Source organism: Ovis canadensis, chromosome 26 (genome assembly GCF_042477335.2).
Source record: "Ovis canadensis isolate MfBH-ARS-UI-01 breed Bighorn chromosome 26, ARS-UI_OviCan_v2, whole genome shotgun sequence".
Lineage (NCBI taxonomy): Eukaryota > Metazoa > Chordata > Mammalia > Artiodactyla > Bovidae > Ovis > Ovis canadensis.
Genome location: NC_091270.1, coordinates 47,503,427 through 47,530,059, shown reverse-complemented (window position 1 = coordinate 47,530,059; position 26,633 = coordinate 47,503,427). Strand labels below are relative to the sequence as shown.

The 26,633-nt window shown below is 39.0% G+C and overlaps 1 protein-coding gene and 1 non-coding gene across 2 annotated transcripts in view; both read right to left on the bottom strand.

Annotated features, from left to right (window-relative positions):
• KCNU1 (potassium calcium-activated channel subfamily U member 1) overlaps positions 1 to 26,633 on the bottom strand; it is a 138,971-nt gene that overhangs the window by 86,523 nt on the left and 25,815 nt on the right. The window contains exons 8-14 of the mRNA XM_069572840.1: positions 25,021 to 25,191; positions 23,829 to 23,920; positions 21,031 to 21,141; positions 7,832 to 7,937; positions 6,235 to 6,317; positions 5,084 to 5,153; positions 3,712 to 3,864 (exon numbers count right to left, since the gene is read on the bottom strand). Coding sequence (XP_069428941.1) covers positions 3,712 to 3,864; positions 5,084 to 5,153; positions 6,235 to 6,317; positions 7,832 to 7,937; positions 21,031 to 21,141; positions 23,829 to 23,920; positions 25,021 to 25,191 — 786 coding nt within the window. The remainder of the gene's footprint in view (positions 1 to 3,711; positions 3,865 to 5,083; positions 5,154 to 6,234; positions 6,318 to 7,831; positions 7,938 to 21,030; positions 21,142 to 23,828; positions 23,921 to 25,020; positions 25,192 to 26,633) is intronic.
• Positions 10,800 to 10,932, bottom strand: LOC138431195 (small nucleolar RNA SNORA84). Its single transcript, XR_011253595.1, has one exon. It is a non-coding gene; the product is annotated as a small nucleolar RNA SNORA84 (small nucleolar RNA).

Here is a 26,633-nt window from a genome sequence, read left to right as displayed (position 1 = left end):
GATTGGTTGGATCTCCGTGCAGTTCAAGGGGCTCTCAAGAGTCTTCTCAGCACCATAGCTCAAAAGCATCAATTCTTTGGCACTCAGCTTTCTTTCGGCTCCAACTCTCACATCCATACATGACCACTGGAAAAACTATAGCTTTGACTAGATGGACCTCTGATGGGCAAAGTAATGTCTCTGCTTTTTAATGTGCTGTCTAGGTTGGTCATATCTTTCTTCCAAGAAGCAAGTGTCTTTTAATTTCACGGCTGCAGTCACCATCTGCAGTCATTTTGGAGCCCAAGAAAAGAAAGTCTGTCACTGTTTCCACTGTTTCCCCATCAATTGGCCATGAAGTGATGGGATCAGATGCTATGATCTTCATTTTCTGAATGTAGAGTTTTAAGGCAGCTTTTTCAGTCTTCTCTTTCACCTCATCAAGAGGCTCTTTAGTTCCTCTTCACTTTCTGCCATAAGGGTGGTGTCATCTGCATATCTGAGGTTATTGATATGTCTCCTGGCAATCTTGATTCCAGCTTGTGCTTCACCCAGCTTGGCATTTCCCATGGTGTACTCTGCATATAAGTTAAATAAGCAGGGGGACAACATAGACCCTTAACATACTCCTTTCCCAATTTGAAACAAGTCTGTTGTTCCATGTCTGGTTCTAACTGTTGCTTTTTGACCTAAATACAGATTTCTCAAGAGGCAGGTAAGGTGGTCTGGTATTACCATCTCTTTCAGAATTTTCCACAATTTCTTGTGATCCACACAGTCAAAGGCTTTGGTGTAGTCAACAAAGCAGAAATAGATGTTTTTCTGGAAATCTCTTGCTTTTTTGATGATCCAATGGACGTTGGCAATTTGGTCTCTGGTTCCTCTGCCTTTTCTAAATCCAGCTTGAACATCTGGAAGTTCTTGGTTCACATACTATTGAAGCCTAGCTTGGAGAATTTTGAGCATTACTTTGCTAGCAAGTGAGATGAGTGCAATTGTGCAGTAGTTTGAACATTCTTTGGCATTGCCTTTCTTTGAGATTGGAATGAAAACTGACATTTTCCAGTCCTGTGACCATGGCTGAGTTTTCCAAATTTGCTGATATATTGAGTGCAGCCCTTTCACAACATTCTCTTTTAGGATTTGAAACAGCTCAGCTGGAATTCCATCACCTTCACTAGCTTTGTTCATTGTGATGCTGCCTAAGGTTCACTTGACTTCATATTCTAGAATGTCTGGCTCTAGGTGAGTGATCACAGCATGATGGTTATCTGGATCATGAAGATCTTTTTTTGTATAGTTCTCATGTATTCTTGCCACCTCTTCTTAATATCTTTTGCTTCTGTGAGGTCCATACTTTTTCTGTCCTTTATTGTGCCCATCTTTGCATGAAATATTCCCTTGGTATCTCTAATTTTTTTTGAAGAGATCTCTAGTCTTTTCCATTCCATTGTTTTCCTCTATTTCTTTCCATTGACCGCTGAGGAAGGCTTTCTTATCTCTCCTTGCTATTCTTTGGAACTCTGCATTCAAATGGGTTTATCTTTCCTTTTCTCCTTTGCCTTTCACTTCTCTTCTTTGTCCAGGTGTTTGCAAGGCCTCCTCAGACAAGCATTTTGCCTTTTTGCATTTGTTTTTCTTGGGGATGGTCTTGATCACTGTCTCCTGTACAGTGTCATGAACCTCCGTCCATAGTTCTTCAGTCTCTCTGTCTATCAGCTCTAACCCCTTGAGTCTATTTGTCACTTCCACTGTATAATCATACGGGATTTGATTTAGGTCATATCGAAATGGTCTAGTGGTTTTCCCTAGTTTCTTCAATTTATTTCTGAATTTGGCAATAAGGAGTTCATGATCTGAGCCACAGTCAGCTCCTAGTCTTGTTTTTGCTGGCTGTATAGGGCTTCTCCATCTTTGGCTGCAAAGAATATTATCAATCTGATTTTGGTATTGACTATCTGGAGATGTCCATGTGGAGAGTCTTCTCTTGCATTGTTGGAAGAGGGTGTTTGCTATGACCAGTGCATTCTCTTGACAAAACTCAGTTAGCTTTGCCCTGCTTCATTTTGTACTCCAAGGCCAAACTTGCCTATTATTCCAGGTGTCTCTTGGCTTCCTACTTTTGTATTCCAGTCCCCTATGATGAACAGGGTATCTTTTTGGGGTTTTAGTTCTAGAAGATCTTGTAGGTCTTCATAGAACTGTTCAACTTCAGCTTCTTCGGCACTAGTGGTTGGGGCATAGAGTCTGATTACTGTGATATTGAATGGTTTGCTTTGGAAATGAACAGAGATAATTCGGTCATTTTTGAGATTGCACCTAAGTACTGCATTTTGGAGTCTTTTGTTGACTATGAGGTCTACTCTATTTCTTCTAAGGAATTCTTGCCCACAGTAGTACATGTTATGGTAATCTGAATTAAATTCACCCATTCCAGTCCATTTTAGTCCGTTGATTCCTAAAATGTTGATCTTCACACTTGCCATCTCCTGTTTGACCACTTCCAATTTATCTTGATTCATGGACCTAACGTTCCAGGTTCCTACGCAATATTGCTCTTTACAGCATCGGACTTTACTTCCATCACCAGCTGCATCCACAACTGGGCATTGTTTTCACTTTGGCTCCATCTCTTCATTCTTTCTGGAGTTATTTCTCCACTCTCCTCCAGTAGCATATTGGGCACCAATCTACCTGGGAAGTTTATCTTTCAGCGTCAATCTTTTTGCCTTTTCATACTGTTCATGGGGTTCTCAAGGCAAGAATACTGAAGTGGTTTGCCATTCCCTTCTCCAGTGGACCACATTTTGTCAGAACTCCCCACCATGACCTGTCCATCTTGGGTGGCCCTACATGGCATGGCTCATAGTTTCATTGAGTTAGACAAGGCTGTGGTCTGTGTGATCAGTTTGTTTAGTTTTTTTGTGACTGAAACATCATGTATTTAAAATGTATGACACATGGTAGACATTCAACATGTGGCTACTATTATTATTACTGAATAGAATGCCCCAAAGTAATCTGTAAAATTAAATTTTAATGATTATTTGTATAATTATTTCTCTGATGAAAATATTTATTATTGTCCATTACTTTGTATTTAACTTATGTGTTAACATATGAAATCTCCACTAATATGTTTTATTTTATATTTATTTATTTATTTATTTTATATTTCTATCTTCAGTAACTCAATGTGCTTCTAGATTTATGAGTACATTTAGTTTCATAATATCATGGAGTGCAAGCAGGAAGCAGAGTTATGGTTTCTATTTCGCAAGTAAATATTTTTAGGTAAGGGCTTCCCCAGTGACTCAGCAGCAAAGAATCCATCTGTCAATGCAGGAGATGCAGGTTTGATACCTGGGTCAGGAAGATCCCCTGGGTAAGGAAATGGCAACCCACTCCAGGATTCTTGTTTGGAGAACCCCATGGACAGAGGAGCCTGGTGGCTACAGTCCATGGGGTGGCAAAAAAAGAGTCAGACATGACCTAGTGACTAAACAACAATAATAATTCTTGGGAAAGAATCAGATAAACAGCTTCTTTAAGGTCAGTGTGATGCCTGGGACTTCAATCCAGACCTCTCAATCCCTTCTCAGCTTAAGTAGAAGCCAAATCTCATTTCTTGGGGCCTTCTTGCTTTCCTAAATTTTTATTTTCTCTATCTGTTCTTACATTTAGGACGACATGGGGACAGAGCCAAGATTCAACATCAGTTTACAAGGTTACCTTCTTGTTTTGCTCAACAAATAGAGACGTCAGGAAGGTACACAAGCCTGGCACCAAGCAGCCCTGGGCGATGAATCCAAGCGTTAGTTCACCAAAGCAGATGATGTTGTCGCCAGTGTTCCAGTTCCAGCTGGGGATCTTTGGCAGAAAGGCCTGTTTCAGGGTAGAAAGTAAGAGAAACAGTCTCATGGACACAGAAAACAAGCTAGTAACAAGCTAGTGGCTATCAGTGGGTAAAGGGAGGGAATAACAAGACAGGGGCAGGGAATTCTCTTAACACCAACTGCTACGTATAAAGTAGATAAGCAACAAGGATATGCTGTACGGCAGAGTGAAATATAGCCATTATTCTGAAATAACTTTAAATGGAGTATAATCTATAACAATACTGAATTACTACATCATTTCACAACATATACAAATATTGAATATTGTACACCTGAAACCAATATGACATTTTACATCAACTGTGCCTCAACAAAACAAAGTATTGCTGTCTGTTCCTCCCTTTAGATTTCTTCACATTTGCTTCATAAATTTAGGTTCTCTTATGTTGGTGTCATAAATATTTACAAATGTTCTATCTTCTTGCTGGATTGACCCCTTTATCATAGGTAATGCTCTTCTTTTAATCTGATTAGAGTCTTTGTTTTCAAGTCTATCTTGTCTGATACAGGTACAGCTTCTTCAGATTTATTCTGTTTCCCATTGGCATGTAATATATTTTTACATCCCCTCATTTTCAGTCTTGTGCGTGTCCTTATTTCTCCTTTTCATTAGTTTTTTTAAAAAAATTTATTTATTTATTTATTTTTCTTTTCATTAGTTTTTTTCCTGAGGTTTAATCTTGTTCGTTTCTTTGAAACATAGTCCTCTGTTTCTTCCTTTTATTTGACTCTCTGTGTTGGTTTCTATGCATCAGATAAAATAGCCATCTCTCCTAGTCCTGAATGAGTGGACTTGCACAGTAGACGAATCTCATTGTTCAACCCTGCCCTAGCCCTTGGCTGTCTCTCAAACCTTTGTCCAACCTGCCTACTTATTTTAGTGGCTCTCAGTATTTAAGGCTGTGTCAAGACCTGTCAGTGACCCGAACGGAAGGATCTGAGTCAGCATCTAAATTCAGGATGACCGGATTCCAGACCATCAAGCAGCTTTTAAAGTATATAAACATAACTCTTGCCAAATTGACATTTTTATGTGATTAATAATCTTAATGAGATTCCCAATTTCACCTACAACTGGCAAAAACCTTTTGTGTGTAGACCCACTAGAAAATAGTAAGTTCATTTATTACTTGGAGGCGCGAAGGTTCATCTAGGTCTGTAGACCAAAATAGGAGGAGACTGAACAGGCTATAATGTTGCAATACCTTGTTATGGGACTGAAGTATCTGTATGATGACCCTGGTGTTAGGGTAATAGTTCTTGATAGACAGCACCCTACATAAACAACAAATATTCTCATTAGTGATGTGCCATGTCTAACATCTTTGTAATATAATTCAATTCAAAGTTAAACTGATGTGTGCATAAGTATAGGAAAAGCACATATTACAAAGTTTTTTGTTGTGATCTTTACTAGCATACATGTGGAAGAATACTATGATTTTAGTGACTTAGCAAATTATATCTATGGTAAGGTCACCTCTTGATATTAAGAGATTGTGGTCATCTGGGACCAATTCTTGAGGAATTTTCATACATTGTAGCTTTCAAACTCAAACACATAAATTAAAAAAAAAATAGGGACCGAATTGCCGTCTATCATTGAAGTAGCTCATAGACTGTTTAACAACTTTCTCAAAACAACTTTTACAAAATAAGAAACTAAGATCCTTCTCATATTTACTGCATAGGGGGCAATTTTCTTAGCTGTTCCTTGCTTTTTGTAGAGTCACCTTCAGCTATATACATTTATTTTGCTCTGAGGGCCAACAGGTTATCTGGGTTAGGTACAATGGCATTGCCATCACAATGATCATTTAAATCTGTTACCACAAATTAAGCTCCTGCTCATGGATAGTTCAGTTCAGGATGGTAACACTATCCATAGCCATCTTAAAAATATGGCCAAAAGTCAAAAGTGCACCCTACTGAACCACACACAACCTTTCACTAAGACTCCTAGAAAAAACCCCAGTAAACAAAGTCTCTGAATAAGGTTCACAAATCACACTTGCTGTCTTTATCTTTGAGGTGACGTTAGTGAGAAAGGCGCTATCTGAACAGTTTATCAGTTATCTGTATGTTTGCTTTTTAAATTTACACAGCTGTTATTCACATAGAACGCCAGGAAAGTAAGCGGGAAAGCACATCAACGTACAGGAAACTCTATTTTGACTTCCTTTTTTCATACATCTGCTGTCTCTGGGGGCAAAAAATAAGGCAGAAACCTGGAATATGATGAATCCTCTGTGCTATGATAGATGACACCTGTTTAGTCCTAGGTACTGGGCTTTATTTTAAAGGAGAGAAAATGAAGACCGGAATCTGAGCATATAAGACAGTGCTGGCTTCTTACCTCATAATGTTTGAAGAGTCTTCAGCGTGTGAATCACTGCACAGAGGGTTGGCTATGATCAGGCACGCTTCTGCAGAGTCCACCTATTCTTCAAGATGAAACAGCAGTTGCCTTGTTAATTGCATGGGCAATGCTTGCCTGTTCCCATTCGGGGTTTTCGTAGGATTCTGTCACCTGGTGCATGCTCAGTCACCCAGTCGTGTCTTGACTCTTTGCAACCCCATGGATGGTAGCCCTCAAGGCTCCTCTGTCCATGGAACTTCCCATGCCAGAATAGAGGAGTAGGTGGCCCTGGAGTAGAAGATCCCTAATCCAGGGATCTTCCCGAACCCAGAACTGAAACTGCGTATCACACATCTCCTGCACAGCAGGTAGATTCTTTATCACTGAGCCACCTTGACAGCTCATGGTTGTGTCATAGAATTCCAATGAGAGAGAGAGTGCATTCGAGAGGCACTGGTGATAAGGATGCCTGAGAGAGGCACCTTAGATGGATCAGGGTCCCTGGCCCAGATGCAGATTGCTTTAAAATGGGAATAGTGCATAGTGATATTTTTTCCTATCATCCAAAAACATCAATTTATGAGCAGTGATGAGCAATAAGACCTTTGAAGCAACTGCCTTTAAGTTTAGCAAAATAATAATAATAATAATAATACTGAAGAGGTTCTTATCCCAAGCTGCAAGAAGGAGAAAGGTTATTTTGCCTGTGTCAGTTTTTGCTCCCTTCTTTGTGTTGACTCGCTAAATCTCTGCTTTAAAAACTGAAGCTTTTGGTATATATGATTCTGTGAGACCTAAAACATGAAAGGATGCTGGCCTTGGCCTTAAATGAAAGACATCTGGAGGGTTTGTATCTGTCTTAGTCTCAGCCTAAATGGGATCTTTGCTGTCTTCATTCATGCCCTTTTTATGAAAGGACATATCAGTGTGTTTAGGAGAAGTTGGTGAAAGCTGACAGACTCCTAGATATCTGTCATCTGGTAAGAATCCTACTTGGATAGAAAGATCTAACACACTTCTGCTATCCACAACTTTTCCAGATCTATTAGAACAATAAAATAAAACTGTTGTAAACAGAGATTTCAGTGAAATAAAAAATTAAAATGTAAGTGTATGGAAACAGTGAGGTTGGCTTGGTATTTGTCAAGAAGGATTGAAGGCCAATTGCTAACATTTCCTCTACAATCAGTTTTTTAAGTTGAAGAGGTCATATTTCCCCTAGTTAAGAGTCTGGAGTAATACTTTCGGGAAAAGCAACACACTATCATCTTAATTGTTATAGCTTAGGCGCTCCACTCCAGTACTCTTGCCTGGAGAATCCCATGGGCAGAGGAGCCTGGTAGGCTGCAGTCCATGGGGTCGCAAAGAGTTGGACACAACTGAGTGACTTCACTTTCACTTTTCACTTTCATGCATTGGAGAAGGAAATGGCAACCCACTCCAGTGTTCTTGCCTGGAGAATCCCAGGGATGGGGGAGTCTGGTGGGCTGCCATCTATGGGGTCGCACAGAGTCGGACACGACTGAAGTGACTTAGCAGCAGCAGCAGCAGCAGCAGCAGGGAAACGACAAGGAGGAAAAGAACTAGACCTTACCGCAACTCGCCTCAGATCCTCCCACTTCAGTGCAGACCCAGAAATGAAGGTTGTATAGGCCATGTGGCACTTAAATATGGTTTCCAATTCCAACGAAGGAAGGACCCTGGACAAAGGATGCCATGCCAAAGATGGAAAGAGAAGAGTGGCTTCAGTTTAGAGACTGTTATATTATTTAGTGCATTTAATAAAAACCCTAATACTCTTGGAAAATACACATCTTCCATTACTAATCCCCATGCTCAGGTGATGTTGATCCCATTAGCTTAATTCTAGGAATGGGTCTGGAGCTCAGGTACATCAATCATAGTGATGTGAAAAGGTACAAATTGGATTAACACACACACAAAAAGAATTACTATGAACAAGGAAGTTCAGGATCAAATGAGAATATTTCGATTATTCAAAAAGACATAGCATTTTAAAACAACTAAATAAAATAGTTTTTAAATATGTAAACATTTTAACAAAACTGGAGAGACAAATAGATGAATCTGCCACTGCAATAAAATATCTCGATGCATCTCTCTCAATTATTGACAGAGCAAAGGGGAAAATGATAATCAAGTCTGATATTTATAAATTCTGCAAACAACTTTAGAACAACTTTTTTATTTTTATTGAGGCTAAATTGACAATTAAAATTGTAAAATATTTAGTGAATCAGCCTGCAATGTGGGAGACCTGAGTTCGATCCCTGGGTTGGGAAGATCTCCCGAAGATGGGAAAGGGTACCCACTCCAGTATTTTGGCCTGGAGAATTCCATGGACTGTATAGTCTGTGGGGTTGCAAAGAGTCAGATACAACTGAGCAACTTTCACTTTTTCACTTTAGTGTTTGACATGATTTGATAGATGTATATACTGTGAAAGACTCCTCCCACTGAGTTAATTAACACATCCATCACACCTCACACATTTACCTTTTGTGGGGGTGATGACATTTTAAATTCTACTCTCTTAGCAAATTTCAGTTATACAAGAGTGTTATCAACTGTGGTTACCATGTTTTATGTTAGATCCTCAGACTTTATTCATCTTAAAACTGAAAGTCTGTACCCTTTTACCAAATCTTTCCCTATTTCTCCCAATTCCCAACCCTTGGCAAACCATCTCTCCACTTTGTTTATGGGATGGTGACTTTTTTTTAGATTTCAGATGTAAGTGATAACATGTTCTAATTTAGCAATATGGATGAATGGAAGATTAATATACAAAAGTCAATTTGCTTTTTTATACCAAAAGCAAACAACTAGAAAATGCAATTAATAAGACACTGTTTCCAATAGTATCAGAAAATATTAATTACCTATAAAATATGTCATATACATTTATTGCAATATAAATATGTAAAATTATATAATATATAATAAACATCAGCAAGCTAGGAGATTTTGCATTATTAAGAAACACTACTTGAGAACTACATAAATAGATAACCATAAGTTATCTAAGAGTTAGAGTTAGAAATAGAAGTCAGAGTTAGAAATTGTAACACAAAGAAGTAAATTTTGAATTAAAAGTTCAATGAGATTCTCACCAATTTCTGCAGTCTTTCACAGTTCATGATAAAATGATTATAAAAATTATATGGAAGATAAAGGGCCAAGAAAAGCTTGTCAATTATTGAACAAAGATAAGCAAGGAGGAAAAACTTGCCCTAAGATATATAAGGATTAATTATGAACCTTAGAAATTAAAAAAAGTATAGTATTAATGCAGTGACAGATAAACTGATTTAAAAAAAAACAAAAACAGAAGAGATCTATTCATACTGACAGCATGTCAGATCAGTGAGGGGAAAAGGATTCATTCAAAAACTATCATTGATAAAATTGGTGTCTATGGAAAAAGATGAAATTTTATTCATGTGTCATGTCACACAAAAACCAAATTCCAGTGGAATTAGGAATTTAAAACAAAAAAATCAAAACTTCTTTATAGGAAATGTAGTTGATTATCTTATTTAAAGGGACTTCCTCGGTGGTCCAATGGCTAAAACTCTTAGGTCCTGATGCAGGAGGCCTGGGTTTAATCCCTGGTCAGGGAACTAGATCCTATATGCTGCAACTCAGAGCTCACATGCTGCGACTAAAAAGACCCCTAATGCTGCGACTAAGATCTGGTACAGCTAAATAAATAAATAAAAGTAAATATTTAAAAAATCTTTTATTTATTTTGTTTTTATTTTTATTTATTTATTTATTTTTTTAAATATAAATTTATTTATTTTAATGGGAGGTTAATTACTTTACAATATTGTATTGGTTTTGCCATACATCAACATGAATCTGCCACAGGTACTGGGATAGTGAAAAATTCTAAGCAAAACCTAAAATGTTTTTAAATATAGTTGAAAATATTGAAAATATGAACTATAATATTAAACCTTTGGAATATCAAAAGACATCTAATACTCTGAGAAAAGACAAGTTACAAACTGGAAGAATATAGCTACAGTTCACATCATTGATGAAAATAGCGTCAGAATATTTTAAGCTCTCCTAGAAATTAAGTAAGAAAACCCCCACCAACAATCCAGTAAGAAAATGGGGAAAATGCATGGATAGGCATTTCACAGAAAGATGAAATACGTATGGGTAATGAAAATGAAGAGAAACTACACTCTTCGTGATAAGGGGCATGTAAATCAAAACCACAATGAGATTCCATTTTACACTGATTGCATTGCAAAGATGAAAAAGTATGACCATGTCAACTGTTAGAAAAAAGCACAGATGTTTAGATACACAAAGTCCCTTACACATTGCCAATAAGCTTCAAAATTGGTGCAAACACTTGGCAAAACATGGTATTATCTCCTAAAATGAACATTCACATTTTTTTATACCATTAAACCACCACTGCTCCTCCCCACACACACATAGACACTCTTGCACAGGTCCACCAAGAGCAATATACAGGCTATTTAACAACAAAACTACTTTCTTTTTTTTTTTTTTTTTTTTCATGTATCAGTGACCGGGCTATGGCGGCTGCTGAGGAGAAACAGCCCCCATGCATATATCACAGGATTGCTCTAGCCCCTCACATCCACTGGAGAGCTGTACCTGCACAACAGCATCCAGTAACCACAGGGCTTTAAAACTACTTTCAACAGAAAAATCTAGAAACAACTCAAATCACACCAAGAGTGCATAAATAAAGTTCACTCTGTCAATGAAATCACATAACAATGAAAAAAAAAAAGTAAAAGCGTTAGTTGCTCAGTCATGTCCAACTTTTTGCAACCCTATGGACTAGAGTCCTCTAGGCTCCTCCTCCTCTGTCCATGGAATTCTCCAGGCAAGAATACTCGAGTGGGTAGCCATTCCTTTCTCCAAACACCAATTAACTATAGCAACACTCTGAAATATGAGTGTATTTTAGAAATATAAAATAAGGAGAGTCTAAGTACTACTATATTCCATTGGTGAGATCCTCCTTCTGCAAAAGTAAATATATTTAAACATTTTAAAGAGTATATATAAATGTAATAAAACTACAGGAGAGATAAAGAATGATAATAATGATGGACAAAAACTGAGAGCAGGATGAAATGTGGGAAAGACCATATAGTTAGATATAGATTGTGTCCTAAATTTTGTCTTGATGGTGACTTCATACATGCTGTGCTGGGCTAAGTCGTTTCAGTTGTGGCAACTCTTTGCAACCCTATGGACTGTAGCCTGCCAGGCCTCTCTATTCATGGGGATTCTCCAGGCAAGAATACTGGAGTGAGTTGCCATGCCCTCCTCCATGGGATCTTCAACCCACATCTCTTATGTCTCCTGCATTGGCAGGGGGATTCTTTACCACTAGCGCCACCTGGGAAGCCTGGTGAGTTCATGAACTGGGGCTTAAAACATTTTTAAAACGAACTAATCAGAAAAATAAATAACCAAAATGTGCTTATATGTAAGTCAGTTACTAAGGTTGTTGTAAGAATTACGATAAATCCAATTCCAATTTCTCAACACTGAGAAAGAAAACTAAACCTGATCATGTCATCTCTCTGCTCAAAATCACCAAGAATTCAGAACTGACTTGGAGAAAAGGCAACTTCCTTAAAGCCAAATCCTTACGATAGACTATATAACACTTTTATTATCTGGCCCACTACCAACTGCAATATTTTGAAATTCTCTGAGTAAAAGAGAATTATCAATCCTCTTGACTAAAACTTCCTTTGTTCCCTTAAAACATATGTGGACAAGTGAGAGCTTTGCATATTTCCATATTTTAAATATCACTAGAGCTGGAACTTCTGTTTCCAGGAACAGTAAATTAGGTAACTTCAGCCAGTGTTCTACTAAGGATATATAAAAATACTAGATGAAATATGGAAACATCTCCTAATAAATCATAAGAGATAAAACCAGACCATGGATAATTACCAGGCCAAAACTGAGAACAAATCAAGGTCTTAGAGGTTAAGTCTGGTTTTGTTTTTCTTTTTTTTTTTTCTCCCCCTGAAAGCACTGAGTAGTTCAGAAGAAGCATGGACCAAAATGAGCTAACATATTTAGCTGATCCATTTTTCTGTAAAGTAGAAACTAACACAACATTGTAAAGCAACTATACACCAATACAATTAATTTTAAAAATACCTATAAGATTGAAAAAGAATAAATAAGTAAAATAAACAGGTGAAACATGCTATCACCATGCTAAAGGTCAGCTGGTGGTATCACAGGGCAAAGTGTCCAAGAAAACCCCAGCTCTGCTCATGCACAAAATGAAGAGCGTGACACCTCCTCCGAATTTTAACCTGGCATAACTGAAGTATGGAGACACGGAAGTGTAAAACTGGATAAACTAGTTTTCAGATGGACTTCCATCCTTAGTCTGTTGCCTGCATGGTATAAAGAACCTCAAGCCTTGAATTTGGATTTATGTGGTCTTGAGGCAGAAGTGCCCTATTTTTCTTGGAAGAAATAAAGACATATCCTTCCTATAAGAATATTTTTCTAGGCCACAAGTTATCTACGTATATATTTTTAAGATGAGAGTCAACACATAATCTATGATAAGAAAGCACACAAAGAAAACAAGATACTGTGTGTAACATCCAGTACAAATAACTGACAATAAAAACCAAAGACGTATTGTCAAATACACACTATTGATACTATGCATAAAATAGGTAACTAATAAGAACATACTATATGGCACAGGGGACACTGCTAAATGCACTGTGGTGATCTGAACGGGAAGGAAGTCCAAAAGGAAGGGGATATACGTACATATATAGCTGATCCATTTTGCTGTAAATTGGAAACTAACACCTCTTGCCTGGCAAATCCCATGGATGGAGGAGCCTGGTAGGCTGCAATCCATGGGGTCGCTAGGAGTCAGACATGACTGAGTGACTTCACTTTAACTTTTCACTTTCATGCGTTGGAGAAGGAAATGGCAACCCACTCCAGTGTTCTTGCCTGGAGAATCCCAGGGATGGGGGAACCTGGTGGGCTACTGTCTCTGGAGTCGCACAGAGTCAGACACGATTGAAGTGACTTAGCAGCAGCAGCAGCAGCAGCAGCAGCAGAAACTAACACAGCATTGTAAAGCAACTATATGCCAATAAAATCAATTTAAAATATTCTTATAAGATTGAACAATAATAAATAAAATAAATGTGAAACATGCTATGACCATGTTAAGGTCAGCTGGGAAAAAACAACAACAAAGACTCTAGGCATTGAATTACTAGTCACAAATTACAACATAATTATATTTATTTTATTGAAACAAATGATAAGCCTGGGAACACAAGAATCTAAAAACAGAATATCTGAAACAGAACCAAATATAAACTCTAGAAAACTAAAAAATAAGATAACTGAAATGAAAAACTCAGTGAGTGAGTTTGTAAACAGATTAAACACAAAGAGAGAAGTACTAAACTGGAAGGTAGGTCAGAATAAATTATCCAGAATGTAATACTGGGATACAAAACAGAAGGGAAATATAAAAAAGAAGATAAGAAATATATTTGGTACAGTAAAGAAAAAGGACTAATACAGTTATAATTGAATCCCCAGGAAAGGAGGGTGAAGAACATAGTGACAAGGGCAATATTTGAAGAAATAATTGAGAATCTTCCAAAAATGGTGGAAAACACTGATCCAGAGACTCAGAAAGATTCATGAATACCAAGCACAATCAGTTCAGTTCAGTCACTCAGTCGTGTCTGACTCTTTGCAACCCCATGGACTGCAGTATGCCAGGCCTCCCTGTCCATCACCAACTCCTGAAGTTTACTCAAACTCATGTCCAAGCACAATAAATTATCAGAAATTCAAATCTACACACATCCTAGTCAAAGTATAACATACTTTCATATTAAGTAGTACATAAATCTTTTTTGAATCTACCTGCAATGCAGGAGACCCCGATTTGATCCCTGCGTCAGGAACACCCCCTGGAGAAGGGATAGGCTACCCACTCCAACTGGTAGCTCAGATCGTAAAGAATGCGCCTGCAGTGTAGGAGACCTGGGTTTGATCCCTGGGTTGGGAAGATCCCCTGGAGAAGGAAAAGCTACCCATTCCAGTATTTCTGCCTGGAGAATTCCACAGACCGAGGAGCCTGACGGGCTATAGTCCATGGGGGTTGCAAACAGTCAGTCACAACTGAGCAACTTTCACTTTCACTATGATCTTTTAAGAAGATAATTCATTAAAGATCATTGAACAGACTTCTTAACAGCAATAACAAAACAAGGAAATCAACAGAATAATACTTCATGGTTCTTCAGGACAAAAGGTATTGGCTTAGAACCCTATATTCATAAAATCATCTTTTAAGAATGAGAACAAAATCAAGATGTCTTTACATTTAAATAAAAGATCTGTATTTAATTCAGGATAAAAATGGGGGAAAAAAGCATAATGGAAACCAGTATGAAGAAGAATATATATCAGTTCAGTTCAGTTGCTCAGTCATGTCCGACTCTTTGCGACCCCATGAATCGCAGCATGCCAGGCCTCCCTGTCCATCACCAACTCCTGGAGTTCACTCAGACTCACGTCCATCAAGTCAGTGATGCCATCCAGCCATCTCATCCTCTGTCGTCCCCTTCTCCTCCTGCCCCCAATCCCTCCCAGCATCAGAGTCTTTTCCAATGAGTCAACTCTTGGCATGAGGTCGCCAAAGTACTGGAGTTTCAGCTTTAGCATCATTCCTTCCAAAGAACACCCAGGGTTGATCTCCTTCAGAACAGATTGCTTGGATCTCCTTGCAGTCTAAGGGACTCTCAAGAGTCTTCTCCAACACCACAGTTCAAAAGCATCAATTCTTTGGTACTCAGCCTTCTTCACAGTCCAACTCTCACATTCATACATGACCACAGGAAAAATACATATAACTGAATCACCTTGCTGTACACCAGAAACTAATACAATGCTATCAATCAACTACACTCCAATTTTTTTTTTTTTAAAAAGGGCAGGATAACAGTCATTTCATAAGAAGGAATCCAAATGGCTTATACATTTGAATATATTCTTGACCTCATTACTAACCAGAAAAAATGAGATGAAAAACCACAACATGTAGATGTGTGGCAAAACCAAAACCAATACAATATTGTAAAGTAAAATAATAATAACAATAATAAATAAATGATAAATGGTTAAAATAAATAAATAAATAAAAGGAAAACCACAATATGAGACACTGTCTTATAAAATGCTATTCTGAAGAATGAATGGCTCAAACGATGTATCCAAGTGTCAGGTAGGGTGAGAAGTTACATTTTAACTGGTAGTAAGGCTACAGGGCAACAGACACGCTCAGGGCTGCTGGTGGAAGTGCAGACACGACAGCAAAAACATTCTGGACGACTGACAGTTCTATTACAGGAAGATTTAGCACCCTGCAATTTTACTCCTGGGGACCAGGGCACATATACAAGAACTTTCAAAGCAACATTCTTCATAATAGCCGAAATTGAGGAGAAATGTCAACCAACAGTAGAACGGATTAAGAAAAATTGTGGTGTATTCATATAATGGAATGCTTTACCGCACAGCAATGAAAATGAATAGGTACCGCTATACCCAGCTGCAACAAGGATGGATCTCACAAATGCAATATTGAGGTAAATCAATCTGTATCCCATTTATGTGAGTTTAAAAACAGGAAAAATGTCAGGAGATAGGAATTAATAATTGTAAGGCATCAAGTCACAATCATAATTACCTCTAGGAGCTAAAGATGGGGCAACAGTTGGGGAGGGTTTGCTGGGAAGCTGGCAATAGAATGTATCTTGATTTTGGTGATGGTTACATGGATTTTGCTTCACAACAATTCATTTTAATGTACACTGTAATTCTGTGTAGTTTTCTGAGTTATAATTTAGGATAAAGAGTTTTAAACCTGGTACTTAATTATTATCCATGCTCCAATGACTCATTCACAACTCTTTGGGAATTTTTCACTTAACTTTTACTCTTATGAGATTATTTAATCTTGAAAAAATTAGAAAATATTTATTGCTACACATGTGATGTAGATATTGGAAAATATTTAATGATACAAATATGAAAATGAGGTGACCACTACATACTGAAAAAAAAAACAAATTTGAGGAAATGTACTGTTATCATAAAACCAACATTTATTAGCCATAATGATATACTCATTGCTGCTATAAGTACAAATTAGAAGATAACTCTGTTGGAACAAAGTGAAGGAGACAACACGGTGTAGAGGACTAAATGATGTTCATCTGAAGAAAATCAGGTCATGAGTAAATACTGTGTACAGCTAAGGAGTCCAAAGAGTGATAAAACATAAATTTAAACTTAAAAGAAATATTAAATCTGAAAGAGCTTAATTATCTCTGAGCAGTAAGGCTGGAAAAAACTGTAAGGGGTTGGTTAAATATTTGGTAGTAAGCACTGAAGTTCCAATATAATGGTCAGCTGGTGTGAAGAGCTGACTCGTTGGAAAAGGCCTTGATGCTGGGGAAGACTGAAGGCGAAAGGAAACGGGGGCAGCAGAGGGTGAGATGCTTAGACAGCAGCACCAGTGCATGGACATGAGTTTGAGCAAACTCAGGGAGATAGTGGAGGACAGGAAGCCTGCTGTGCTGCAGTTCGTGGGGATGCAAAGAGTCGAACACGACTTAACAACTGAACAACAGCATTTTGCTATTGATGTGCATGTTCATATGTTGCCTTCTGGAGCAGTACTATCTTCTGTATTCCTACATGGATCTGCTCCACCCCCCAGTGATTGTTGAATTAGGTGTCTCTTACACGTAATGACAATGTGCCTGTGTGTACACGATTTTAAGTGTGATGATGATGTGCCTGTGTGTACATGGTTTTACATGTGATGACGATGTGCCTGTGTGTACACGGTTTTCATTTATCCTGATCAGCATTACGGTACCTTTCCAATCTGACAATTGATATCATTTTTTGGTTCTAGGAAGTTTTTACGTTTTCATTTAACTGTGAAAAATTGCACATATACAAAGTGCATAGGATGTATGCATTCAATACAAAGAATAACAAATCAATATTTATGTTTGACTGAGTTCAGCTGGGTAAGTCTTCTGCTCCATGTGGTTTCATTGGAGTCAAGTACGTGACTGTGTTTAGCTGAGAACCCTAGTGGGAAGAATTTCTGAAAAAAAGTATCACTTACATGTCTATTAGAGCTGAAAACTGTGGCTCAGATGATAGAGAATCTGCCTGTAATGCAGAAGATCTGGGTTTGATCCTTGGGTCAGGAAGATCCTCTGGAGAAGGGAATGGCAACCCACTCCAGGATTCTTGCCCAGAGAATTCCCATGGGGTCACAAAGAGTTGGACACAACTGAGCAACTAATAAACACACACACACACACACACACACAAACACCCACACACACACACAACACACACACGTCCATTCCCTCAGCTGGACTTCTGGAGGAGCCGGCAGCTGGATGGCCCTCATTCCCCTCAGAGCAGCAGAACTTCTTACATGGTGTTCCAGAGCATCAAAATACTGAGTGCAGAAGAACCCAGGCTTCTTATGGGTTGGCTCTTTAACTGGCTTGGTCATTTACATATATTTCACAGGTTAAAATGAGTCAGAAGTCCAGCTCAGATCAAGAGAAAGGGGAATAGAAGACTCCATTCTTGATGGGAGGAAGAAAATGTGTGTAAACAGCTGGGAGGTATTTCTGGTAGTTATTTAAAAAAAAAAAAAAAACTACCACTGTTTTCCCTCTGCTACATCCTCTTTATCAAGTTAAGTCAAAGGCCAGCCTGGATTCACTGAGAGAAGCAATACGAATGTACAGGAAGGAAAGGCAATGTGAACTTTGGCATCAAAGGAAAGTCTACCAGAATCACAGTCTGTGATAATCACTTTAAAGCAAACAAATGGAGTGATGAGATAGGAGGATTCCAACAGGCTAACTTAGACAGTTTGGCCAGAGAAAGACTCTGAGTGCTGGGGGATGAAAATAAATCATTCACATCGAGTAGGAGAGCTTCTGAGCAAAAAGAACAGATCAATAAAGTAGCCTTTACAGAAGTTCAAGAGAGACAAGATAGGAACTTCGAATGGGGTTGTGACTGAGGAGCCTGGTGGGTTGAAGAGTTGGACGTGACTGAGTAACTAGCGCTTTCACCTTCAGGGCAGACGAAATGATAGAAACAGAATTAGGGCAGGTACACAGGGTCTGAGGAAGAAAGGAATGTCCAAGACTATGCTTAGTTTTCTGTTTTAAGAATGTCCAAGACTACGTTTAGTTTTTTGTTTTAAGGACTGGTATTGATGAGATGCCACTTGCTGAGATAATAAATGCTATTTGCTTGCTTTCTTGTTTTATTTTTAATTTGCCTTGTGAGGTGGAAAAGCTGGACTTGAGATCATGAATTTACTTTTGAAAATGTTGAGTCTGAGGGGTCTTTGAAACACTGGGATGGAAATATCCAGTAAGCCACTAGTTGTGTGACTATGAAGCCACAAAGAATGTCCAGTGGGGATATCAATTTTGGAGTCTTCATAAAGTGAAGTGAAAGTCGCTCAGTCATGTCCGACTCTGCCAGAATACTGGAGTGGGTAGCCATTCCCTTCTCCAGGGGATCTTCCCAACTCAGGGATCGAACCCAGCTCTCCCACATTGTAGGCATTCTTTACCAGCTGAGCCACAAGAAAAGCCCAAGAATACTGGAGTGGGTAGCCTGTCCCTTCTCCAGCAGATCTTCCCGACCCAGGAACTGAACCAGGGTCTCCTGCATTGCAGGCAAATTCTTTACCAACTGAGCTATGAAGGTGAGTCTTCAGAATGTAGATGTAATTGACAGAAGTCTGGACAAGCCACTCCCAATGTTTGTGCCATTTAAGACATTTCAATCATTATCTTGACAAGTATCTACAATAACCTACATTATTCTATGAAAATACAGCAGTGGGTAAAAGATGTAACTTTTCATACATTTAATGATTTCCTCTCTGTCTCAACTGGATTACAATTATTAGCCTTTTATCACTGGTTTTAACACTCGGGTCTTTTGTTTGTTCACTATGTTTTAAAAAAGGGTCCTAGCAATGCAAAATTACTGAAAAGAGAGGCATGACAATGATTCTGAAGCAGAACTCTTGGCTGTATATCTGCAGCACCATAAAGGAATTCAGAAGGCTTAATGGTCATCTCATAACCGAGAGCCCAAGGTAATGGTTGGTTGAAGGTGTCATACTGTAAAGAGTACAGTGTCCAACTACGAAAGGCATGAAGAAGGCTGAGGTGACCCCACATGCAATCGCGGATAGGACCAAAATGTCATCTCATAGCTGCCTGACTTTAGTGAGTGATGTCTGGATAATGGATTGACAATTTAGAAAAATAAAGAAGTTAGTTCTCTACACATTCACGTGTGTGTGTGCTCAGCTGTGTCTGAATCTTTGCAACCCCTTGGACTGTAGCAGACCAGATTCTTCTCCCTCCCAGATTTACCAGGCAAGAATACTGGAGCAGGTTGCCATTTCCTTCTCCATGGGGTCTTTCCAACCCAGGGATTGAATCATGTCACTTGCATTTCCTGTACTGGCAGCTGGATTTTTTTTTTTTTTTAAATCACTGAGCCCTTCCTACACATTACACAAAGCCAATCCCAGAGAGCATAAATACAAAATATTTCAATATAAAAACCTAAAAATGTTTAGAAATAGTAACTTAGTTTTAGAACAGACAGATCTAAAAACATCAGAAAGGCAAGAAGTCAAAAGGGAAAGAGTTGCTAGATTGGAGTCTGTGTAACTTGAATGCTTCTTTATTAAGATAAAAGCACACACAAAAATTAGAAGACAAAAGGGGAGGGAAATGTACAACATATGACACACAGAAGCTAATATAAAAGTATACTAAGTGCTTAAAAGTCAGTAAAGTAACAGACCACCCTCCTTACATAAAAGAAATGGAGACACTTCCAAAAAAAATCAGCAAATCATCAAAACACAAAAATTGCTCAACCTCATTAGGAACCAAAATTGTAAATATAGAACAATTAGAAACCATTTTGCCTACTTAAAACTCTTTTTGTGTTAAAGAGGCACTTCCCAGTGTTTCACACAATATTTGACTTGGACTCTGGTCATAAAAAGATAAACCACATAGAACAAACACATCTCATCAGACAATGCCTTCTGCATCTAGCTGAACTCTGCATTTGCAATTCTGAGAACTGACAGAATAAAAATCATGAATTGCACCAGACTAGTGCACAAAATTATGGTTATACATAATAACACGTGTTATTGTTGTTGTTATTTAGTCACTAAGTTACTTCTGACTCTGTGTGACCCCACGGACTGCACCACTCCAGGCTCCTCTGTCCTCCACTCTCTCCCGGAGTTTGCTCAAATTCATGTCCATTGAGTTGGTGATGCTATCTAACCACCTCATCCTCTGGTGCTCCCTTCTCCTCCTGCCTTCAGCTTTTTGCAGCATCAGTCTTTTTCAATCACTTAAATAATATTAGTACCTGTACAGAAAAAAATCTGGCAAGATATGGTCCAGAATAATATTTTCATAGGTTAACTCTGGTCATGAACTGCTTTGTCTTTACTTTTTGCTGATTAATTACTTCCTACTTTTAAAGATCAATGGTGGAAGGGCAATTTTCTTCCATTAAAAATATTTGCACATATTTTAAGAATCCCCTGCTCATGGGCCATACAGATATACTTACTCTCCCAGGAAAACAATCTCAGTGTTGATCTCCCCTGCTTTGTGGCGGAGAAAGTTCCTCAGGAAAGCCATCACACTGTCCACAGTGATGTTTCCACACACCACGATGAACCTAGAGAGTGAGAGCAAGGTGTGGTGGGTCATCCCAGGAACAGTAGCATCTTCCAGTCTAGATTTAGAGATGGACTCTTAGCTTAGACAGCATGCAAAAAGCAGAGACATTACTTTGCCAACAAAGGTCTGTCTGGTCAAAGTCATGGTTTTTCCAGTGGTCATGTATGGATTTGAGAGTTGGACTATAAAGAAAGCTGAGCACCAAAGAAACGATGCTTTTGAACTGTGGTGCTGGGGGAGACTCTTGAGAGTCCCTTGGACTGCAAGGAGATCCAACCAGTCCATCCTAAAGGAATCAGTCCTGAATATTCATTGGAAGGAATGATGTTGAAGCTGAAACTCCAATACTTTGGCCACCTGATGTGAAGAACTGACTCATTGGAAAAGACCCTGATGCTGGGAAAGATTGAAGGCAGGAGAAGGGGACAACAGAGGATGAGATGGCTGGATGGCATCAATGACTCAATGGACATGAATTTGAGTAAACTCCAGGAGTTGGTGATAGACAGGGAGGCCTGGCATGCTGCGGTCCGTGGGGTTGCAGAGAGTCTGACATGACTGAGCGATTGAACTGAACTGAAACTTAGCTTAAATTTAGTTTTAAATAAAGCTGGTATATGTTCCACCAAGATTTTAAATTTAAAAACACCAAGGACTGTATCTCTAATATACAAAAGCAGCCTCAGATTCTGTAGGGAATGATTCTACACTTTTAATTGCACCTAACTTTTTAGGCATATGAGGACAACTATTGCAACTGCTAGATTTTTCTTGCTTATTTACAGCCTATGATGGACTTGCACGTGTGTTCATTACACTTGATTTTCCACTCGACTCCTGATTGCCTAGTGTAGTCTTTTTTCACTGACGAACAACTGATCATTGGCAAGACTCACTGATTTTCCCACAGTCACATACTATGGTTGAGCAGCACCAGAATCCAGGTTATTTTGGTTTATCTTCTGTATCTAAAATTACTCTGCTACTGCTGCTGCTAAGCCGCTTCAGTCGTGTCCGACTCTGTGCGACCCCATAGACGGCAGCCCACCAGGCTCCCCAGTCCCTGGAATTCTCTAGGCAAGAGCACTGGAGTGGGTTGTCATTTCCTTCTCCAATGCATGAAAGTGAAAAGTGAAAGGGAAGTTGCTCAGTTGTATCTGACTCTTTGCAACTCCATGAACTGCAGCCCACCAGGCTCCTCCGTCCATGGGATTTTCCCAGCAAGAGAGCTGGAGTGGGGTGCCATCGCCTTCTCCACTAAAATTACCCAGTGCTCACAAAAAAAGTGAGTTCAGTGGAGAGACATCTTAGAGAGGCTCACAAATCTATTCATGTAACCTTTACAGTGAAAAAGAGCTGTCAGTTTGCTTAGGCTTAGTATACATAAGGAAGCTATCCCACTCCACCCCTATTAGTTATGTAAGAAAGCTGAAAGTCTAATTTTAGCCTCAAACTTAAATTTTTCAGACCTCACTGACTGACTTGGCATGTTTTATCCCTTTCTTTAGATGGGCCAGGTCAGATTTTGGCTTATTTAGTTCATTTCATTGTTTTCAATATTTGTTTTTCATTCATCTTGGCTTTTTATTTTCTCTCCCTACTCCTGAGTCAATCTTGGTTTTTATCCAACTGTGTTAAGACATCATTCCATAGGAGCTCATCTCCACTGTGCCTCTTTCCTCAACAGCAGGTAAGAATTGTTCCAAATTTAAGATTTCCAATTCATTATCTTGCTCTTGTTCAGTCACTAAGTCATGTTCAACTCTCCATGACCTCATGGACTGCAGCATGTCACGCTTCCCTGTCCTTCACTTTCTCCGAGAGTTTGCTCAAACTCATGTCCATACAATCAGTGATGCTATCTAACCATCTCATCCTCTGCCACCCCCTTCTCTTCCTGCCTTCAATCTTTCCCAGCATCAGGGTCTTTTCAAATGAGTCAGCACTTCACGTCAGGTAGCCAAAGTATTGGAGTTTCAGCTTCAGCATCAGTCCTTTCAATAAATATTCAAGGTTGATTTCCTTTAGGATTGACTGGTTTGACCTTCTTCTTAGGTGTGAAAAACCATGATGGCAATGGAGGAAACATACTTGCACAGAGAAATCATGTAAAAGTAACTCTGACTCCACTTTGCTCCTGGTAACAAATGGCTGTGGTGTGGACAGAACAGGTAATCTGTGAAGGACTGGAGAAAAGAAATTCCTCCTCACTTGAGCAAACCTCTTTCTGTCATGAGCCCCACAAGCTTTAGGGGCGTTTGGGCTGAGACAACTTAATTGAATTAATTGTTTTCAATTCAAACCATGCCTTTAACTTGACCCACCATGTAAAATCAGTCACGAGTCAACCATATGATTAGAATGAATAAAACCATTAGTAATGGTTTTATTACTAAGAGAACAGTCATGATAAGAAATGTGCAAATACTGGCACAATGAACATTTGACACTGAATGACAACATATCTGTAATAATTTTAACTGATTTAATTTTCTTACGTGTCTCTAGATATATGAATCAAGTGGCAAATATCATTTTCTCATGGTATCTACTCTAGCACAGCCCTCTTTTAGTGAGTGAGGATCCTGCCCATATATCCACCTAGGCCAGGCAATAGTGTTCAAAAAGAGACAGTGATCAGCAGAGTATGTCAAACTGCAGAAATTATATCCTAAAGCTACTTACTTCTTCCCTTTGACCACTTCATAGGAACTGGTATATTTCCTCTCGTTGGCTAGAAGTTCCACCATTTCGGGGACGTAGTTGGCGAACAGTACCTAGAAATGATCAGCAAATAAAACCTTAGGTCTCACTATGTCCAAGGATACTCTAAAATTCCAAGATGACAAAGGAGAAAGAAGGTCCATAAAATACTCTTTCTTATAACAAAGACATGACTGTGAACTGTGCTTTTAAAAGCACAGTTTAAAATTTAAAGAAATTTCTTCCTTTACTTCAGGCTTTGGATTTGGTGAAAATTCAACAGAATGCATTTCAACCTTCAAAATGATGAAAGCAAAGACAAGCAGTAAGACAACCTCCCCATCTGTTTGGTCCTGCCATCACTTCTAACGGCCCTTCTGACTCTTCCATTTGATCCTATTTGGGGCTTCGAGGGGAGAAAAAAAAATGTACATGGGACAGAGTGGAACCCCACTAAGGGGAAATGATAGAAACGAGGGGATGTAACAATTATGTGGACAGCGGGATGTCAGAAAAGTAGACTGGACTGGATGGGGGGGGAGTTTGGGGGAGAAAGGGTACATGTATATGTATGGCTGAGTCCCTCTGTGGTCCACCTAAAACTATCACAACACCGTTAATTGGTTATACTCCAATACAAAATGAAAAGGTAAAAAAAGAAAGGTAGAATGGAGAACTCTGGGATGGTCTTTAAAGAATTGAAATTAAAGTCACTGAAAAAGGAGGCTTCCATTGTCCTGGACACACTCCTGAACCAAGCACAGATGTTCCCTTATTTGTAGTAAAATGTTGGTGTGGAGAGAGCTTACTCATCTGAGCTGGAAAGAACACTACATCCAGCAAGTCCCCTTCCTCCTTGGAAGAAAGACTTTAATCTGATGGGCAAAAGATGAAGGAAGATGCAGTTGCTCAGATCAGTGTAGAGGCTAATTAGGAAGGTCTACTCTCCTTTGTCTACTACCTTCAACCCTGGCAATCAAGCAATTACATCATGGGCTCCAGAGGATGCAGTCTGAAAAACATGGGATTCATTTATCTCTTCATTTTCATTTGACACCTGCTCTGAACAATGCAACACTTGCTCTTAAACCTACATCACTTTATTTTTCCCCATTAGCCAAATGTTTTTGGTATATGGTAGTGATATTCAAAAGATATAGGAAATATTTTTCACCAAACTCCCGAAGGTGAAGACTATGATGAAAATCCGTCCTAGGGATGTCTTGGGTACCACATCTCCAAAACCCACAGTCGACATTGTTGCCATGATCAGGTAAATGGACTCAAAGAATGAAATGTTCTGTGAATTTCTCCCTTTGAGCCAAGGATCACCGGAGTTTTCCACCTGTCCAAAGAAAGAAGACTCAGGCAAGGTCTGTAAATTGACTCCAAGGGAAAGTTTATAAAGAAAAAGCAAAACACTGGATTTGTTTCACTTAATTCAATCCAAATGAAATAGTACATGATTCCCAGGTTGCTGTGAAGGGTGTGCAGATCGTGGGTAGTGATTGTGAAGTCGTGTGTCCCATCGAAATTTTTGCAGATTGTGGGTAATGATTGTGAAGTCATGTTTCCCTTCCTTGTGATTATTGCTCGGATCTGAGGGGCTTGAACCCTGTAACTTGAACCATGTAACTGGAACCCACGATGGGTTGCTCTCTGGAGAAAATGGTTGACAACCTCTCTTTTCCTTTCCTGTGGGTACTTCATCCAACCATGGAGCCATGGGACTCGGAGGCTATCAGGCTGAGCACTTATTATTCATTGTCATTTTACAACAGGTCAGGCTCATCATGCAGAAACGCACAGTTACACAGGCATTTCATTTCAGGGAGCTTATGCACATGGAAGAGCAAATAAACTTTCCAGATTATTTTTCCTCTCTCTCTGGAAAAATATTTTCAGTGATTAAAAAGTAACTCTGAAATAAGCTGCAAGGATACACTGTATAAAATGGGGGATGTAGCCAATGTTTTACAGTAACCATAAATGGAGCATAATCTTTAAAAATTGTGAATTACTATACTGAAGGCTTACCAGGCGGCACTAGCAGTAAAGAACCCACCTGCCAATGCAGGAGATATAAGAGACATGGGTTCGATTCCTGGGAAGATCTTCAGGAGAAGGAAATGGCAACCCACTCTAGTATTCTTGCCTGGAGAATCCTATGGACAGAGGAGCCTGGGGTTGGATATGACTGTAAATGGTAAATAATCTTTAAAAATTGTGAATCACTATATTGTACACCTGTAAATTATATAATATTGTATGGAAACTATACTTCAATTAAAAAAAGAAACTCTGATAAATGTTTCCTCTGATTTTCCCGATTAGTCTTCACCTTTTTTTTTTTTTTTTTTTTTGGCCACACACATGCAGGATCTTAGTTCCGCATGTCTTCACGTTTTAAGGAAACTAAGTTTATCAGATTTTTTTTTTTTTTACATTAAACAAAAAGAGTAAGTGAGGCAATGGCATTTGCGCTGTCTTTTCAGTCATGTCCAACTCTTTGAGACCCCAGGCTCTTCTGTCCATGGGACTCTCCCAGCAAGGATACTGGAGTGGATTGCCATTTCCTTCTCCAGGAGACCTTCCCAGGAATCAAACCCTCATCTCTTAGGCCTCCTATATTGGCAGGTGGGTTCTTTACCACTAGCATCATTTGGGAAGCTTTGTGGTATGTACAGGCTGTAGCTAATCGTCTAGGACTGTGGTGGCCTTCAGAGAGCAGGTTGCCAAAAACTTGTGTTTTTGCAAAGAACCCAGAAATCTGCGTTTTTAATGTGA